Here is a 19,107-nt window from a genome sequence, read left to right on the forward strand (position 1 = left end):
ATTTAATTTATTCCTGTGATGGTAAAGCTGAATTTTCAGCATCATTACTCCAGACTTCAGTGTGACATGATCCTTCAGAAATCATTCTAATATGCTGATTTGCTGAAGCAACATTTCTTATTATTCTTATTGCTTATTGCTTATTCTTTAGCTGTGATGTTTTTTTCCAGGATTCTTTGATGAAAGTAAAGCCTTTCCTGTCACTTTTGATTAATTTAATGCATCCTTGCTGAATAAAAATATTAATTACTGATCACAAATTATTATATTATATTATATTATATTATATTATATTATATTATATTATATTATATTATATTATATTACTAAAACAGGAATTATAAAACATTTGGTACCAAATGCAAACAAATGTTAACAAATTGAATCTTATTGGAAATGTGATTGATTTTCCTGACACATGCATTAAAGCTAAGTGAGCACTTTCTCTCTGATTACAGTGCAATTCAGGAAGGGGTGGCACCTATGAAACAGTGCTGCAAGGGATTCTGCATCGACATTCTTAAGCGATTGGCCAGAATTGTCGGCTTCACCTATGACCTCTACTTGGTGACCAATGGGAAACATGGGAAAAAGATTGATGGTGTTTGGAACGGGATGGTGGGAGAGGTAAGAGAGGTTTTTTGCATTTTTCACCTACTTTATACTGGCCAAGCTTGTTGTATTCCCATCAGCACCTCTGCTTATTCTCCTGATGAGCAAGTGCCCTGGATGCACTGTCAGCGATATCTCTAAGAAGACTTCACTTGCATATGTAAATACAGGCATTAGGTGGAGAGAGGACTACAGATTAAAGGCAAGGCTGCTATTCCCTTTAGTATTAGTACTCATGATGATCAAACACTAGGATTATGGGATAGATGAGGTCATGGTGCAGTGTATTTGCAGTATGAAAGCAATGTGAGCCTATGACATGTGTCAATGTTCTTTGTATGAGGATGAATGTGAGGGTGTGGTGAGAGAGTGACAGAGTATCCAACTCTAAGGCAGCAGTTTGCAAACCTTTTCTTGCCAAGGACCTTCAAATATGATGATCCCCTTGAGAGGGACTCTCTTCCTAAAATACAAAAGCAGCTATATATTTTCATGCATAAAGATCCATTTATAGGGTCTGAGAAAAATAGCATATAATAGCGTGATATTATATAAATACGTTGTTTCCAAAATTAAATAATTGACTTTTATATTGTCATTGCAGTAAAGCCAAAAAAATTATTAAAATATCTGGAAAATATTTCATAAGCGATAATTATGTTTGTTTTAATTGCATTTAAAATTAAAGTAATTAAAAATAAAAATGTGTATCTTTTTTCTACCAATCCAATTATATTTTAAATTCCAATTCAGTAAGCATAATTATTGTTCCAGAGCAGCTTTAGAGGGCATATTGCCATTAAACCATGTGTGAGCAAGCTGAGGGAACAGTGGACAGGAAAAAATCCTTATAAAGTTACAGTACAACAAAGCACAGCAAGAAATATTTATATTTGATTTCTAACTATTAAAAAATATGGCTGTCAATACAATAAAATAATTGATTAATAAAAAAAATTATTGTGTTTGTTATATTTGTTATATTTAACCAATACCGTATGTTACCATTGTGTAATATTTTTGCTATTTAAAATAACTGTTTTCTACTGTAATATATTTGTAATAATATATTTAAATGTAATTTGTTCTTGTGATTTCAGCAAAGCTGAAATTTCATTAGTAATTTCTCCAGTCTTTAGTGTCACATGATCCTTCAGAAATCATTCCAATATGCTGACTTGGGGCTCAAGAAACATTTCTCATTATTATCAATGTTAAAAACAGTTGTGCTGCTTAATATTGTTGTGGAAAACATTATACATGTTTTTCAGGATTATTTGATAAATATTAAATAGTTAAAAGTAGGTATGCACCGATACCGATACAAGCTCATGTACTTGTACTCGTACTCGTAAAAATACCCCCGATACCAAAGACCGATACCTCACGTGACGTAACTGACAGAATTGTCCGTGCACAGAGACACCGGCCGCAGCAGCAGAAACAATGTCAGCCTCAGAGGTGAAGAAATACTTCAGAATTAATGATGACAACACACACATTGCAAACTGCATGCTTTCATTAGAGTAATGATAAAGAAGCTGTCCTACATTCATTAGTCTCACTGTGTTGTGCTTGGAAAACTGCAACATCACCAAAAAAAAGAGAGAGAGAGATAGAGAAATTAATAAATGTATAGGCATCGGTATCGGCGAGTACTAGAAAAAAAGTATCGGTACTCGTACTCGGTCCTTAAAAAATGGTATCGTGCATCCCTAGTTAAAAGTAATAGTTAAAACTGCAGTCTGTAAGTTTTGCCTCTTTGTCGCCATCTCTGTTTGAAACCGGAATGATCATCTTTACATGGGTTGTGCATCGGCACGGCTCCTCAACATGGATGAATCTATGTTTGTTGTTAGTCACTGCGGATCCTGTACTTCGGAATCACAGATTCTATATCTTGAAAGTATGACCAAAATAAGAATTTTCACTGGAAAATGTCATCAAAATGTCATCACTTTTTGTTCTGACCAACTGAGAAAAAAAGCATTACAATAAATCGTGCTACCAATGGTGATTAAATCTAATGATCGCTTATTATTGTTATACTTTGTTCTCAAATTGTTAATGTTAACAACATCAGCATTGCATGACGATGTGTATTTAGTGTGTATTAGCGTTACCTGAAGATTTCCATTTCTGTAGCAATTCCGCAGTCTGAAGTCTTTTGCTTTTGACTACGGGTGAATCTCCAGTTGTCTCTGATGATTGTCATTTGGACCTTTCTGGATTACAATCCACCATCAAAATGATAAGTTTAATTATTCCAGCTGCTGTGAGAAAAGGCTATAAATGATCCGCTACCAGCAGCATCCTTACATGCCATATAGCCTACTAGCTGGGACTCATTCTTCATGTAAACAGACGTGATGTAATGACGCAAAGGCGAACGGCGACATGCTTGAGCAACATACCAGTACCACTCTAATTAGAAAACATTATTACAAGCTTACCGTTGTGAATCATTCTAAGGTAAGGAGATAGTTTTGAACACTGGCTGGTTATGTACTTGCTCAAAAAATGATTTACAAAAGTTATTTTCTTATATTTTATATTATCATGACATTCCTTTTTTCATGACAATCTTATATTTTCATGACATTCCAATCTCTAATCTAATTTTAAAGGAAATCATTTTATAATGTGTTAATGTTAATATTCTTAATGAAAGTTATGATAAAGGGTCACTGAAGAAATCAAGGCGTTTTTTTTTTTTTTTTTAACCTGCGGTCCTTGAGAGTGCTGGGTCTCTAGGACTGTAGGTCTGAGTGCTGCTCTTTGTAAAGAGTTTAAACATGTAATTCCAGTACAGTGCGTGATGTAACAGACAAGTCACTTGTTGGCCTGTTTGATGACTGAATTCCCACCCGTATCTGCCGGCCTCCAGGACTGCAGAAACACTCTGAACCCTTTTAACACAGCGCCGAGGGATTTGACTAATGGGTCACACGCACATACACAAAGGTATCCAAGACAGAGGCCTGAAGCCAGCCAAAAACGACTTGCCAATGCATGTGAGTGCGAATGACAGACAGGAGGTTGTTGTTTTGAGAGCGAGACCCCGCTGTGGCGCTCACACCCTGGAGTGACGCCTGTTCGAGACAGTTGCTAGGGAATGGAAACAGCTCTTTTCTCTGTCTCATTCCTCCTTCATTTCCATCCTTCTGCTCTTAATATTTCTCACGGTATTTTATGTGTTCTCTTTTTTCTCCCCTTGCTCCTTGGTTTTCAGCATATCTTTTTTTTTCTGTGACCACGTCTTTTTTTTCTCAGTCTTTTCCTTTCCCCCCTCTCTCTCCCTCTCTCGCTCGCTTTTGGTCTCTTCACTGCATATTTTGATGCTCAGCCAATCAGCTGTCAGCACGGCCCCTGTAGGCGCAGTGCTAAGGGTTATTTTCTCAGGCTGCGAGAGTGTGTGTGTGTGAGCGGCTTTGATCTTCTATCTACGACAGGTCCACATTTCCCCTGTGCGTTGTGCCGGCCTGCAGCAGGACCGGGACTGCGGCGTGCTCACGAGGAAACAACTTCATCTATGTTCTTTCCACAGTCTCTGCAGACTAACAAATGTGCAGGCTCACTTTCCGCAAGAATGCAAAAGCTCTCGCTACACACTGGAAATTATACTACCTAAACAATCCAACACACACATTTATAGGTGCGGGCAGGTGCGTGTCTTTTCGGAATCAATGCAGCGTTCAAGCTGTCAGAGGAGATTTGGGAAAGCATGTAACCTGCATGACTTTAGGCAGTGACTCAACTCTGCACTCGTCGCCATAAATCCCATTCCTCTGCATCATGAGCTTTTCACACCATTCAGGAATATAAAACAGAATGCGAAGTGAGAAAAGAGCTGCACTGGAAAGTAAAGATGTTAATGTTGTCCCTCCTTTTTGGTATTCCCGTACATGCTTTCTCTCTGTATGGGGTATACTGTCTCGAGATGGATAACCTGCCTCCTGTAGCGTCTATGTGTGCAGGCTTCTTACTTCACTATCTGCCCGACCAATTTATGGATACTGGAATGCAGCCAGTACGTGGATTGAATATTAATTAGAGATGGAGGTTCTCTGAATTTGCAGATAGACCACCTGTTACACACCACATATGGCCCCTGTGTTCAGGCAAAATGCTGATTCCTTGCCGAGGACTCACCTCTGTTGTACATCACCAGTTTTTGATAGTTCTTTGAATGTCTAGTTTTTAGTGCACAGTGAGTGCTTTGATCAGTAAAGTGTAGAGAAATTCTGTTAAGGCCGTAGACTAGCAGTTGGGCCGTGGTGCTCAAGCGGGCATCACAAGTTTGATTCATCTTCATGTCAATTCCCCAGCTCGTTCCACTCTTCTCTCCCTAACATTTTACGTCCTCTTTATACCGGGGGCATTGCTGGTGCTTCTCCCCATCGAGTAAAGAAAAGTGCACCCTTATTTTCTTGGGGGGCCCCGGGGGTAAGGTTCAAAGAACCAAAGCGTTCAATTCTGGTGACTTCTGGAGCAACAGTTTTACATTTTGTAATACCATTTGTGTGGTATTAATGTAACTCTATGGGTTACAGATTATTTCAGTAGTTCAGTTTATTACTTACCTAAACATATTTTTAAAAGTTAACCTTTACCTTCTCTTTAACAAAGAAATTAGAAACTAAATGAAGTTGACGTTTAAACATTAACAGAACAGAACATATATATCCCTCTATATTTATTCACAGCATGTTTAGTGACCTTTGGCCTCCTAACCTTAGGGGTATAACAATTGATTGTTATAATAATTAATTAATCTGTTGATTTGTTTAGTCAGGGTAAAAAAATTCCCTATTTTAATTTAAGGTTGTAAAAAAAGAAATACAAGTTAAATGGCTATATTTAATGTGCTAAAAAGTTATGTTCAATAAGACTTCTTTTATTTGATCAAAAATAGAGTAAAACAGTAATATTATTATTACTATTTAACCTGTTAACTGTCACCCCCACTTTTTTTATAGACATGAAAATGCACTATCCAAACTTAAATGGTTGTAATTCATGAATACTTGGGAATATAGACATAAGGCTGGTCTTGTTTTAAAGATGAAATTTGGCAGATTAGAAGTGAAATATATTATGTAAGTGAAATGTTATAAGAAGTTAGAAGAAGCTGTAATTTATTAATTTATGAAAATCAAATAAGAAAACTAGAGATTATAAGCTTTCAAATGATACATAGTTTTTCAAGATTAGTTTAGGTTTAGTATAGGATATTACTGTTTTAAAAAGTTTTAATTAAACTATATTTATTTATTACTGTATTTGAAAAGCTGAATTTCAGCAGCTATATACTCCAGTCTTCAGTGTCACATGATTCTTCAGAAATCATTCTAATATGCTTTTTTAGTGTGACATTTCTTATTATCAATGTTGAAAACATTAATATTGTTGTAGAAACATTGATACATTTTTTCCAGAATTCTTTAATTGAAAGTTCAGGAAAAACAGCATTTATTTGAATAACAGTATTTTTTGTAACAATGTAAGTCTTTACTGTTCCTTTTTAATCAATTTAATTAGAGTCCTTGCTGAATAAAAGTATCAATTTCTTTAAAAGAAAAATTCTTACTGACCCCAATCTTTTGAACAGTATAGTGTGTATATATATATATAATATATATATAGTAGGGATGTCCCGATCAGGTTTTTTTGCCCTCGAGTCCGAGTCATTTGATTTTGAGTATCTGCCGATACCGAGTCCCGATCCGATACTTATATAATACACCAAAAAAAGAATAAAGAAGAGCGAAAAAAAACAGATCCAGGACGTTCCTTATTTTTTATTTAATTACATACAGAGCACTTCTGTGAGGTAGCTTGAACAATCAAGTAATAAATAACATAAATTGTTCACTTCACTTCACTTTAGTGCAACAGTAAATATAAAAAAGGCTAATATAAAAACAAATATATTTGGTTTGATTTGGGTATGCTGCAGTCTGTGTAATAACTAAAATAATGTTTATATATATCATATTTTCTGGCTAGTTTACTTTAGTTTTTTATAATACACCATACTTTAACCCAAATTGAATAATAAAAAACAAGTTTAAATGGGTAAATCTTCTATTATTATTTTTGATTCTTAATTTTCTTTTCTGTCATACTCAAATTCTTGTTAAAACACATTAGACATGCGTATTGTGTGCATTTTGAACACTTTTTGTGTGAAATTATATTTATTTTGTCCATCAAAAGTGTGCTTTCACTTTAATTACGCGTCAGCAGCGCAGCGTGTGTCTCAATCAGCTCCCTAGTTCAGTAGTCAGGGCACTGATCAGGGTATCAGCCACCTTCACTTTCATTATATACTGATTCACGACCTAAAGAGCTAGGGAGCTGATTGAGACACAGGGATAGACTCGGTGCCGAGACGATCGCGGCACTGCTGCTTACGCGACGCTCCTGCCTGACGCTTTACGAGCTGCTCCTGCTGCCTGTGTGAATGCATCCGTTGGTTGACATGCACGCTGAAAAAAATATGCGCTACTCACGTGCCGCTTACGCTTGCAGTGTGAAATAGGCCTAACTCTGTGCCACCGCGTAACTATAGATGTGTTAAAAATAATGAGAATATATATACATATATATCTGAGTCCTGATCGGGAGGTAACGTCCGATTCCGATCGAGTCTGAAACCACATGATCGGGCCCGATTTCCGATCACGTGATCGGATCTGGACATCCCTAATATATAGTTTTAAAGTAGCAAGACTGCTGTCTAAAAAACTAACCTATATTATAAACATTTATGCAAAGCATGTGTTATTACCACCAACTAAAATCTTTTGAATTAAAGAACATTCTCTTCCCTGGACATAACGTGTTAAAGAAATGTATTTTCAGATAAATATAAGGGATTCTTCATTTTAAAATCATTAGTTCTTGTTGAAGAATCATTACTTTTCAACATGTAAATTTTTTTATTAAATGTAATGAATTTTACATTAATTTATATCTAAATTCATTGTCTACCAAATAATATTTACTTGCATAACTGTTTTACTCATAAGAGCAAAGCCACTCTAGCACATTAAATGGCACAAGCACTTTGACCACATGAAACTGTATGCTCAATCATCTTTGAAGTGTTTAATATAAAGTGCTTCGTGCTTTGGACTACTTCGGTCATGCACTTTTAATACAGCAGCTTGCTTGGTGGCATTTCTTGTTCCATAATGCATTTTTTTTTATGTCAGAGCTGTGGCACAGAGGGTAGTTGCTCCAGACTTACAGCATGCAGTACTGCTGCGCTCGTGGGGACCTGGGTTTGAGTCACAATCCCAGTCCTGTTCCCCTCTCTCTTCCTGTACTTTGCTGTCGCTCCTTTACTGTCCAGTTAAATATAGGATTTGCAATAGCTACTCATTCACACTAGTTAGCGTGGTAGCTAGCTACCTTTCAGTCTCTCATTCCTCTGCAATTCACCATGGCCACATGACCTCTGAGCAAATCTGAGGTTCCCAAGAAGATCTAAAATAAGGGAAGAGGTGCCCAGAGGAAATGTCCACTTTGACTTTTTGGAGATGATCAAATCCATTGAATAAGAGGTCAGTATGCAGTAATTTCCCTTGTGGAATAAGGATTAATCATTAAAATCTTCCTGGCCACAGCAGCATTTTACAGGGAATCATGCTCCTGTAAAAAGAGTCCCTATAAATCCTGTAAATAAAACATTCCTACTACAAATAAAAGTGGCAAAATGGCAAAAATACAATCCTCTACTTCCTCCTTTCGTATAGGTTGTCTACAAGCGGGCAGACATGGCGATCGGCTCCCTCACTATCAACGAGGAGAGGTCAGAGGTCGTGGATTTCTCCGTGCCCTTTGTGGAGACGGGAATCAGCGTCATGGTCTCTCGCAGTAACGGAACTGTCTCTCCCTCTGCTTTTCTTGGTGAGTTTGAGTCTCATGTGAGCCATAATGTTTCATCATATTTGACTTTAATCAGTCTCTGCTGCATGTGATTATGATGTATGACTTTTCAGGTACTGGTGCGTATCTTTTCAGAGCTCATCAATCAGACTTACAGTTCCCTTTCAAAACAAACTATTTATCACACTTCACTGAGAAGCACTAAATGAACTTTTTTCCAAATAGACTCAATGCTTTTTTATTTTATTTTACTTTATTTTATTTCATTTTGTTTTAGTTTTTCAAAAGTCTTCTCCAGTTCTAATGTTTGCTACAACCCTGGTATTGATTTTTGCTCTGTGTTGTGTACAAACCAAGTAGAAAAACTACTACTAATGGTTTTGATTTCTCTGTGCCCTCTCTCAGAGCCGTACAGCCCTGCTGTGTGGGTGATGATGTTTGTTATGTGCCTGACCGTGGTGGCAGTGACGGTTTTCATCTTTGAGTTCTTCAGTCCAGTGGGGTACAACCGCAGCCTTCAGAGTGGCAAGAGTGAGTCCGATTCGCTCTTAGTCCTGCATGTAACCTTTTAATAAGGTCAAACTTTAGTAGTCTCAAGCGCTATTTTAACGGAGATAAATGTGCGCAGTTGCTTGTCACTGAGTTTATTCAGGGGTCATAATGGCTGAGTTCACCTCTGTTCTTTCTTGGCGTGGACGTGGGTTTGATATTTGTGGTGCAGTCAGTTTCTCAGATACTCATGTATAATAAAGGACTGCAGACATGTGCTCTGTATTCCTCTCCCTCCTCTGTTCTCTTCTTCATCCTCTGGCATCAGCACCCCTCTCTCACCTCATCATCTGCATAGTGCCTTTTTTTTAATCAACTTAGCAGTTTTGATACTTGTTTTGAGCTTTTTAAATTCAAAGGCCGTATTAAAAGTCTTTCTTTCTCTGTTTCACTTGCTCTTCTCTGTCAGAGGCCGGAGGTTCTACATTCACAATAGGGAAGTCAATCTGGCTTCTTTGGGCTCTGGTCTTTAATAACTCTGTTCCAGTGGAGAACCCCAAAGGAACTACTAGCAAGATCATGGTTCTTGTCTGGGCTTTCTTTGCTGTCATCTTCCTGGCTAGCTACACTGCCAACCTGGCTGCCTTCATGATCCAAGAGGAATACATTGACACTGTGTCTGGCCTCAGCGATAAAAAGGTAGGGGAATAGAGATTTCAGAGATACTGTAGATGGAGAGAGAGCTTGTGTTTATTGGTGCGTGTAGATGGGCATATAAAGATTTTATAATTCGTGATGCTGTGTTGACATGGATTTTGGGATCAATATTCTTTAGGACTACAGAGACTAGAGTTGGACTGGAATTTGAGATTGACAGTAGCTGTGGATGAACACCATGAAAAAACATTTTCTCACTATTTGTCTTTTGAAGACCCGATGCTTTCAAAGACTATTACTGAAATGACACACATTTTGGAAGAAAGACTAGTCGTTGATTTTAAAATGTAATAAAATATGTATAACCTTTAGATTTCAGAAAATATTAAGCAGTACTACTGTTTTGAACATTGATAATAATAAGAAATGTTTCTTGAGCACCAAATCAGCATCTTAGAATGATTTCTGAAGGATCATGTGAACCTTAATGTAAACGGGAGTTTATGTTTCAAAAACATAAAAATTGACCTCAAACTTTTTAATGGTGTACACTCACACAAACACAAGTATTTGACAGCACTACATTCTCATCTTTGCCGTTTGGCCATTCAGCTCCTATATTGCATGAAAAGCAGCCTAATTCTACAAAATACCTTTTCATAGTTAACAATAAGGACAATTTATACTCAATCTTCTGCTAGTAACCAGAGTATATCGCATTGATGTGCCTCTACTTGTGCTTGCGTTTTAATACTGTGGTAGTGCTTGTTCATCGTGGGTCTGTGAGATGTTCAGTAATTTGCCATTCTAGCGTGGACATGTTCCTTTGCCCTCGCTCTCAGTGTTGACCTTGAAGAATCTACAGGGATTCTTGAGGAAACACACAGACATAAAAAAAAAAAAACACTGTTTTGCTGTCATGGCAAATGAATGTACTTGTGTACACCAAATGAAATGTGTTTGAGTCCCATTGTGTTTGTGTCATTTTCAGAAAAGAAGCTACATCAAATCTGGATACTTAAAGTCATTTAACTTGTGGTGGCTTTTGTTGGTTCTTTTTCTAAGTGCCTCATGTTCATTTTGTAATCCCTTTTTAAATGAAAATAGTTTCCCCCATCTGCTTCGCTATTGTTCTCCTTTGTTAAAAGCAGAATGAACACAATGTGCATGTCAGCACTGCTGCTTTGTATATTGTTCTGTGTTTATGATGTATTATAGTTGGTTTTGACAGCTGCAGTAGCTCTAGTCTGTTTCTAACATGCGTTCACTGTCACATGTCATTCATGTTTAGTCTTGCAGTATTTTTTTCATTGTGCTCTATTGTTAGTCCGCTAATTACTTTGAAAAAAACAACGCAACATCAGTTTCAATCACTGTTTCATACTGTGTTTCCCTCTCTCAGTTTCAGCACCCCACAGAGCAGTACCCCCCTCTGAAATTTGGAACGGTCCCTAACGGAAGCACAGAGAAAAACATCCGCAGTAACTATCCAGATATGCACCAGTACATGATCAAATACAACCAGAAAAGTGTGGAGGACGCCATCTCCCACCTCAAGACTGGGTCTGTGCTGGGTTTCTTACTCTCACTGACTTCCGTTATTCTGTTTCTCATACAGTTTTGAATTTTGTTTTGTATTATGGTTTTAGTTTTAGTTTTAGATTTAGTTTTAATGGCGCATAGATAGTTCTTTGTTGTTTGTAATTTTGAAAAGTTACATAGTTTTTCAGTTTCAGTTTATTCATTAAAACCGTGATCGCATAGCCCAAATCGTAAGGCCCATAGATCTGAAATGTAGTGGTATGGTAGAACTATTGCTCATTACTTTATTATAAAATCCATGGTTAGAGAGAAACCAAATGTATATCCTAAATTTAACTTCTGTTCTTTGTGGGTGTGGCCCATTTTGCTCAAAAGTCTGCATCCTTGAAATGCAAGATTTTCATAAAATGACAGTCGGACAACAGAGGCTTTCACAATGGAGGAACCTTTTCATAGTTCCTAGAACTATTGGCTGAAGTACCCGGATTTTGCCAAGTTCGCACTGCAGGAACTAGGAATGAGTTTAGTTCTAGAAACTCCTTTTGGGGGAACTAAATTAGCTCCTACTTTAGAGTAGGGTCTAAACCAGCACTATAGGATCAGTGATGCAAGTGTACGTTGATTGGTCAAATGCATGTCAAACACTGTCACCCGGTATTTTTAAAAAGCCATGTAAACATATTTACTTCACGAACATGGACAACAGCAATAATGGCATTTACCTGTTGTCTGCAGGGTTGTGTTCTTTTCTCCGCCTCGATGATATGTAATACTGAAACTTGTCACAGGAGATTTCGTCTCTTAGCCCCATTTTTTTTGCTCTTTTGGCCTTGTAAATTACGCGTTTACATTCCATTTCCGTTATCACGAAACCCATGACACACAACAAACACAGCTCCGATCACAGCATCCTCCACCCACCGGTTTTTAGTGTTTCTAAATGCCGCACTTAAAGACGCCGCTGTCGGCCTCTTCAGAGTTCCTATTTCCGGTGCGAATGCAACCAGGAACATGGCCTGGGGGAGAAATTAGTTCTCGAGGACTATCCTAGTGGCTAGTTCCTATAACTTAGCTCCTAGAACTATTTGGTGCGAAAGCCCCTTGTAGATGGGCCTGCAACAGTGATAAATATGAGAATGGTCAGATCTCTACTCTAACTGTCGTGAAATAAAGCCGGGGCACACTGTGCGGTTTATAATAGTCCTTTACGATTGTTGCTTGTCAGACTGTACGAACATGATCCTCATGTCACACTGTGGGATCTCAGCTGTCATTTATGTCAGACTGTAAGACAATCAAGATGTGTTAAACTGGGATGCACGCATGAAAACTTTACATCAACCCATACACGTTTGGTGACTGTGAGCTAGGGCTGGGCAATATATCGCATGCGATTGTCACGCGCATCTCGTCAGTAAAGCCGGTTCCCTGATTACCGCCAAATCGCCATCACCTGCTTTCAAATGGAGCGGTATTTAATAGACAGACCCGTAGATCACTGACAAAGCTACGCAATATCGCGTTCATATCGCAGATGAATCGCCTTCGATAATGAACGCGATATTGTGTAGCTTGTCAGTGATCTACGGCTCTGTCTATTAAATGCCGCTCCATTTGAAAGCAGGTGATGGCGATTTAGCGGTGATCAGGGAACCGGCTTTACTGACGAAATGCGCGTGACAATCGCATGCAATATATCGCCCGGCTCTACTGTGAGTTGCATTACACGTGTGCCTGAAGTGGTGGTTAACAAAAAAATCCATAGTGTTAATTTTGGTTAAGGCTTGTTTTGAAAAACCAAGACAATTTGACGGCTGTCAAGAGAGAAGTCACACTGCAGGACTGTGTGTCAAATCTGACATGGCCAGAATTCCGTTGGAGATAAAATCTGATCGCAGCGGTCATTAATCGGCTGTCGGTGAACATGTCAAACTAACAATCAAAGACTTCAGATTTTAGCCTAGGATCAGAGGAATCTTTTAGGATTTGCTAAATTTGTCTCAGACAGCCAAATCGTGGCCAAAATTGCACAGTGTGAACCTGGCTTAACTGACCATCTGAGAAATGCTTTATATCTTGAAAAAACAAACACTTAAAGTTCCAGCAGTATGTCAACCCTTATAATTGCTGCTTGCTTCTATATTTTCAATTTAGCTTTCATTCCTTTGAAAACTCATTTATATTTCTGTTAACGAAAATACTTCCGCTGTGTTTATTTAGTTTGTCTTTGTAATAGTTTTCCTAAACAACAATAATAACCTTGTTATCTAACATCTCTCGCTTTTCCACTCGCTTCCTTTCACCTCGCAGCCCCATGTTGCTCTCACAAACAGGAGTTCCTTTACGATGTGTTCGCACTTTTTTTCTCCCTCCTCCCACACTTCCTCTGTTAGCCCTGTACACCTCATACACTCTTCCTCTATTTATCATGAGTTGTTAATCCACACCATGGTTTTCCTGAGCCTGTCATTTCCTTATCCATTTTTAGCAAAAGTGATAATATAATGCCGCCACACTACAACTTTCCTCTCTGCTCTCTTTCTGTCTGTCACCCTTCTTCATCTCACGGTCTGTCTCTTCTGACTCCTACTCTTCCTGTCTGTGTCTGCAGTAAGCTGGATGCCTTAATCTATGATGCAGCCGTGTTGAACTACATGGCTCGTAAAGATGAAGGCTGTAAAGTAATGACCATCGGCTCAGGGAAAGTATTCGCCACAACTGGTTACGGCATCGCCCTGATCAAGAACTCCCGCTGGAAACGGCCATTGGACCTGGCCTTACTGCAGCTGGTGGGCGACGGTGAGAGTCTACTGAAGGTTCTGTAGTATCAAAGTGCTAATAAGGGATTGTATATTTGTGCATTTATGCTCTTGGGATGGAGAAGATAAAAGCCTTTGGGAGATTAAAGTCTTTTTTATGCATGTTTAACAAGACTTTATTCATTAGCCTGTACTGCTTCATCTTCCCAGCTATCTTGGTGTAATCCAGTTTCCTTAACATGACGTAATATGTATCTTTGTTGTCTGCCAGGTGACATTTGTCATTGTGCTAGCAGGCTGTTTACTGATTTAAAGGAGATGATAGCAATCTATTGATGCATAAAAGAGATGTATCATATATCAAAGATTCAGTCTTGGGAATGGCAGAAGTGGTGTGTGTGTGAGAGAGAGAAATAGAGATAGAAAGTCTGTGCTGTGTTCCAAAGCCTATAAGCTGCCTATGATGCAGGATTGTGAGGCATCAAGCTGTGTATTTAACGTAGTTCATCAAATTTTTGCGGGCTGAACCCAGCCTGTTCAATAGGAATATATGCGATCTGGAATTTTGTGTGAGAGTGAAAGGTTTGCCCATGCTGACTTTGCAAGAGGTTAAAGGTGCCCTAGAACCAGTTTTTACAAGATGTAATAAAAGTCTAAGGTGTCCCCTGAATGTGTCTGTGAGGTTTCAGCTCAAAATACCCCATAGATTTTTTTTAATTAATTTTTTTAACTGCCTATTTTGAAGCATCATTAACTATGCACCGATTCAGCACGCGGCCCCTTTAAATCGCGCGCTCCCTGCCCCCCCCCGAGCTCTCGACTATAATACAGTGCATTTACAAAGTTCACACAGCTAATATAACCCTCAAATGGATCTTTACAAGATGTTCGTTATGCATGCTGCATGCATGCGTCGGATCATGTGAGTATTGTATTTATTTGGATGTTTACATTCGATTCTGAATGAGTTTGATAGTGCTCCGTGGCTAAAGCTAACATTACACACTGTTGGAGAGATTTATAAAGAATGAAGTTGTGTTTATGAATTATACAGACTGCAAGTGTTTAAAAATGAAAATAGCGACGGCTCTTGTCTCCGTAAATACAGTAAGAAACTATGGTAACTTTAACCACATTTAACAGTACATTAGCAACATGCTAACGAAACATTTATAAAGACAATTTACAAATATCACTAAAAATATCATGATATCATGGATCATGTCAGTTATCGCTCCATCTGCCATTTTTCGCTATTGTTCTTGCTTGCTTACCTAGTCTGATGATTCAGCTGTGCACAGATCCAGACGTTAATACTGGCTGCCCTTGTGTAATGCCTTGAACATGGGCTGGCATATGCAAATATTGGGGGCGTGCATATTAATGATCCCGACTGTTACGTAACAGTCGGTGTTATGTTGAGATTCGCCTGTTCTTCGGAGGTCTTTTAAACAAATGAGATTTACACAAGAAGGAGGAAACAATGGTGTTTGAGACTCACTGTATGTCATTTCCATGTACTGAACTCTTGTTATTCAACTATGCCAAGGTAAATTCAATCTTTGATTCTAGGGCACCTTTAAAGCTGGTCAACTGAATTTGGCGCAGTGGCCAACAGAAAGCCTTGGAATTACACTATTGACAATAGACAAAAAAATTTTGTTATTGTATAATAGACAACAAATGTTGGTAACACTTTATTTTACTACATGTACCTACTATAGTAATAACAGTAAATTATGCATAATTACAAGTAACTAAACCAAACCTTAACTGTAACTCTAAAGTAAGTAAATGTAGTTAATTAATATTACTCTGTACTTATTTGACTATGTACAATGTAACTATGTCACCCTAAAATAAAGTGTAACCCAAATGTTTTGTGTGATTGCACTTCCATACGTGTAATCGCGTTGTGAAAGATATTCCAAAAGGTAGGCAGCTTCATTATGTTGCATTCTTAGATGGGTCATTGATGAATGCATAAACATAATAGAAAGATAATTAATTTTTATTTAGTTTTATTAAGTCTTAACAATGATATTATGTGGTTTTTATAATCAATTAACACTGCTTTTGTCATTTTACAAGATGGACAAAATTTGTCACCAAAAAAGTCATTCGGATCAACCAAAATTTAGGTTTTACCGAATGACACTTTTGGTTATACCGGATGACAATATTTTCAAACAATGCTAACAGGCTGATATCTAGCTTGCTGGCTAGTTAGCTTGCTTGGTCCCTTTATATTGGTTACTCCAAATGACATCAATGAAATTCATTTTTCCGGACATTTTTTCTCATAACAAAGCAACGACTTCTGCACATAATTTTAATACCATTTTGCACTATGTTAATATATGATGATATAAAATAAAGCCAGAATAAAAAATATATACATTTATTACATTTTAAGATATTTTAATCACAAATGAAATGGCTGTATTGGCTTTTGGACAATTAAACCAAATTACCTTTTGACACTTCAAATCTTTAAAATACCTTTATATGTAGCAAAATATAATTAAAACCTTTTGGAGTCAATAAAAGAGATCTAGTTGTACTACCTTACATACTCTGGATGTCATATCTTTGCCTTTGGACAAAAAAAAATGACCCGTCACGTTATTGACCCAGATACCTAAAAGTGTCAATAAAAAGTTAATATTGATCATATCACCCATTTTTTGTGTGTGTTATGTATTTTATGCTTATGAAAGTATCACATTGTTAGCTTAGCAACATTCTAACTGCAAACTATTGTGAGTTGTTTCTCCTGTGCTGTTGGTATGGTGTGCACACCACAAAGCATTCCAAATTCCAAACTTCCATGATGGTTAGGAATACTACACAGGCAGTTGCCTGTGTTGGCAGCAGGTAGCTAGTCAGCTCACTAGGTTTTGGAACCAAGCTATTGTGTGAGATGTGTGTATTGAGTGACTGTCCATTCTAACACTCCATAGAGGATTAGCGGTTATGGATTTGCAATGTCAGAGTGGAACGCTTCTGATTCAAATGTGCTTGTCCAAGTACTAATTCTTTAATTGTCATTTATACACCATCCTCCCTGCCTTCTCCCAACACACACATATACACAAACACATAAATGCACTAGCTATCTCACACAGTGTTTTGTTTCAACTGGATGGTTTGTTTGATTGCTGTTTAAATCCTCTTTGGCTTTTGGTGTGTCAGAGAGAGAGAGACTGAAAGAATGTGTGTACGCCAGGTTCCCACAGTGCGATTGTCACACTTGTGCCAGGTTCCATTAGCTAACACCACAATTTAACAGCTGAGAAGCTTAACATGTGAAATGAACACTGACTTTTTTTTATTCATCTGGTTGGTGGTTGTTGAGGCGTGGGTTATTTATCTGATTTTATATTCTGAATTCTGTCCTTGTTTTACCTTTTAAAGTGTTAAAAACCATTGTGGTTTTCTGGGGATAATGAGTCTCTATTATCAAATATTTTAATGTCAGTTAACAGATTCCTGCTATTATGGCAGATCTACATGTAATCACTCTTCTTTTTCAACATGCTTCATTGGACAATTATGAAAGACAATGTCAGTGCTGTTGTTAAATATGAGCATCTTAAAAGTTAAAAAGTTTGCCTTTTCTGCATATTTTTTGAAGGCATATCAACATAACGTAACATATACTATTCATATACATTTATTATATAATTGTGCCAATCCAAGAAATTTTCTCTGTAGCTTAAACGTGTGGGAAGTTACTATGGAGGTATTGAATCATTTTTTGTTGTACAACCATTGACTATAATTTGTACTTTTATGTTTCTTTAGAGTCTTTAAAAGCCACAGGAAACCACTTGTCCATCTGCAGCATTTCATGTCTTTTAAACGCCACAGGTAACCTTATTGGTCAGTACCACGCAAAAGCACTTCTTACCTGCTAAAAGCACTAAGTTATTTTATCCCAGGGCCAGCAGCTTTCTTTGCAGCGGTCATCTAGAATAGGAGTCCTTTCACCTACTAACAATTCCGAGGAAATTTTACAGTGGTCAGAGATGCCTCTGCGGTTCCGATCTGTTTATAAAAGTGTTGACCTTTAAGGCTGATCCAAGAGCAATGTTTGCTTTAGCATGATAGTGGTTTGGGTCAGGGCGGGATCAGAGGGGGCTGCACAGGGAACAGTGTTGGAGGTCACACAAATGGCACAGACTGGCTGTCTGCCTGAGCTTAAAGACCTTGCTAAAGCATTAGCTGTTAAAATGTGCCCACTTAATTGTGCCAACCCTGAGTTCCATTGCCAAACAGAAGCTGTGATGGCAAGAGCAAAGGTGTGAAAGTATATCTACGTGTGTTAGAATGTGCTATGCGCACATTTGTACTGTATGTGTGGGTGTGTATTTGTAAATTAGCATGCATTTGTAAAGCAGTGCAAGTGTGTGAATGGTGTTTGTGTTTATAATATAGCTCTGTGTGTGTATGTATGTATGTTCTCAGTATGACACACCTGCTAAGTTTGGCTGTGGTCAGTGAAGTGGTTTGCCAGCGCCACTGGCAGGAGTCAGAAGAAGGTGAATGGACAGTGTCAACAGAGTGAGGCAGCACTCGGATCCAAGCCGGGCTCGTGCTGTTATCTGTTCAAGTCCCATGTGGGATTCAGCTTGCGCTTCTTCGTCCTGCTTGACTGCGTTTTCTTTTGTGAAATGTTTTATGTGATATGTCTGCAGCACCTCATCTACATTGTGATTAATGCCTGCAGGTTACGCTTGCTGGATAGTTTGTTTTGATAGCATAAGAGACAGACGCCATAATTCAAACTCTGTGAGAACAACGCAACTGTCATTTACAGTGTGATGGGTGATGATGTACTTTTATTATGTTACACAGCACTATTTTGAGATGGCCCATACTGAGATAATGTGGTGCAGTTGGCCAGTTCTCATCAAAGCAGTTAATGCTGCAGTACATGCCTCAGTCTAGTAAGGATTGCGGTAATTCACAAGCTCGTCTTTCTGTAGATAAAAGGTGAGATTCCTATTTTCTCTTGAGTTTGCAGCAGGCCTGACCATCTTCCAGCACAATTAAATGATTATGATCTCACCCTTTCACCGTTCTGTCTCCTTCTCTGTCCTCTTGTTTTTCTGCCCTCTGCCTATCACTCTGTTGCTCCTTCTTAATT

The 19,107-nt window shown here is 38.1% G+C and overlaps 1 protein-coding gene across 1 annotated transcript in view; it reads left to right on the top strand.

Annotated features, from left to right (window-relative positions):
• Window positions 1-19,107, top strand: part of LOC125242973 (glutamate receptor ionotropic, NMDA 2D) — an 85,254-nt gene that overhangs the window by 56,195 nt on the left and 9,952 nt on the right. The window contains 7 exon segments of the mRNA XM_048152118.1: window positions 459-627; window positions 8,376-8,529; window positions 8,914-9,039; window positions 9,467-9,696; window positions 11,057-11,217; window positions 13,808-13,995; window positions 17,763-17,840. Coding sequence (XP_048008075.1) covers window positions 459-627; window positions 8,376-8,529; window positions 8,914-9,039; window positions 9,467-9,696; window positions 11,057-11,217; window positions 13,808-13,995; window positions 17,763-17,840 — 1,106 coding nt within the window.

Source organism: Megalobrama amblycephala, linkage group LG13 (assembly GCF_018812025.1).
Source record: "Megalobrama amblycephala isolate DHTTF-2021 linkage group LG13, ASM1881202v1, whole genome shotgun sequence".
Taxonomy (NCBI): Eukaryota; Metazoa; Chordata; class Actinopteri; order Cypriniformes; family Xenocyprididae; genus Megalobrama; species Megalobrama amblycephala.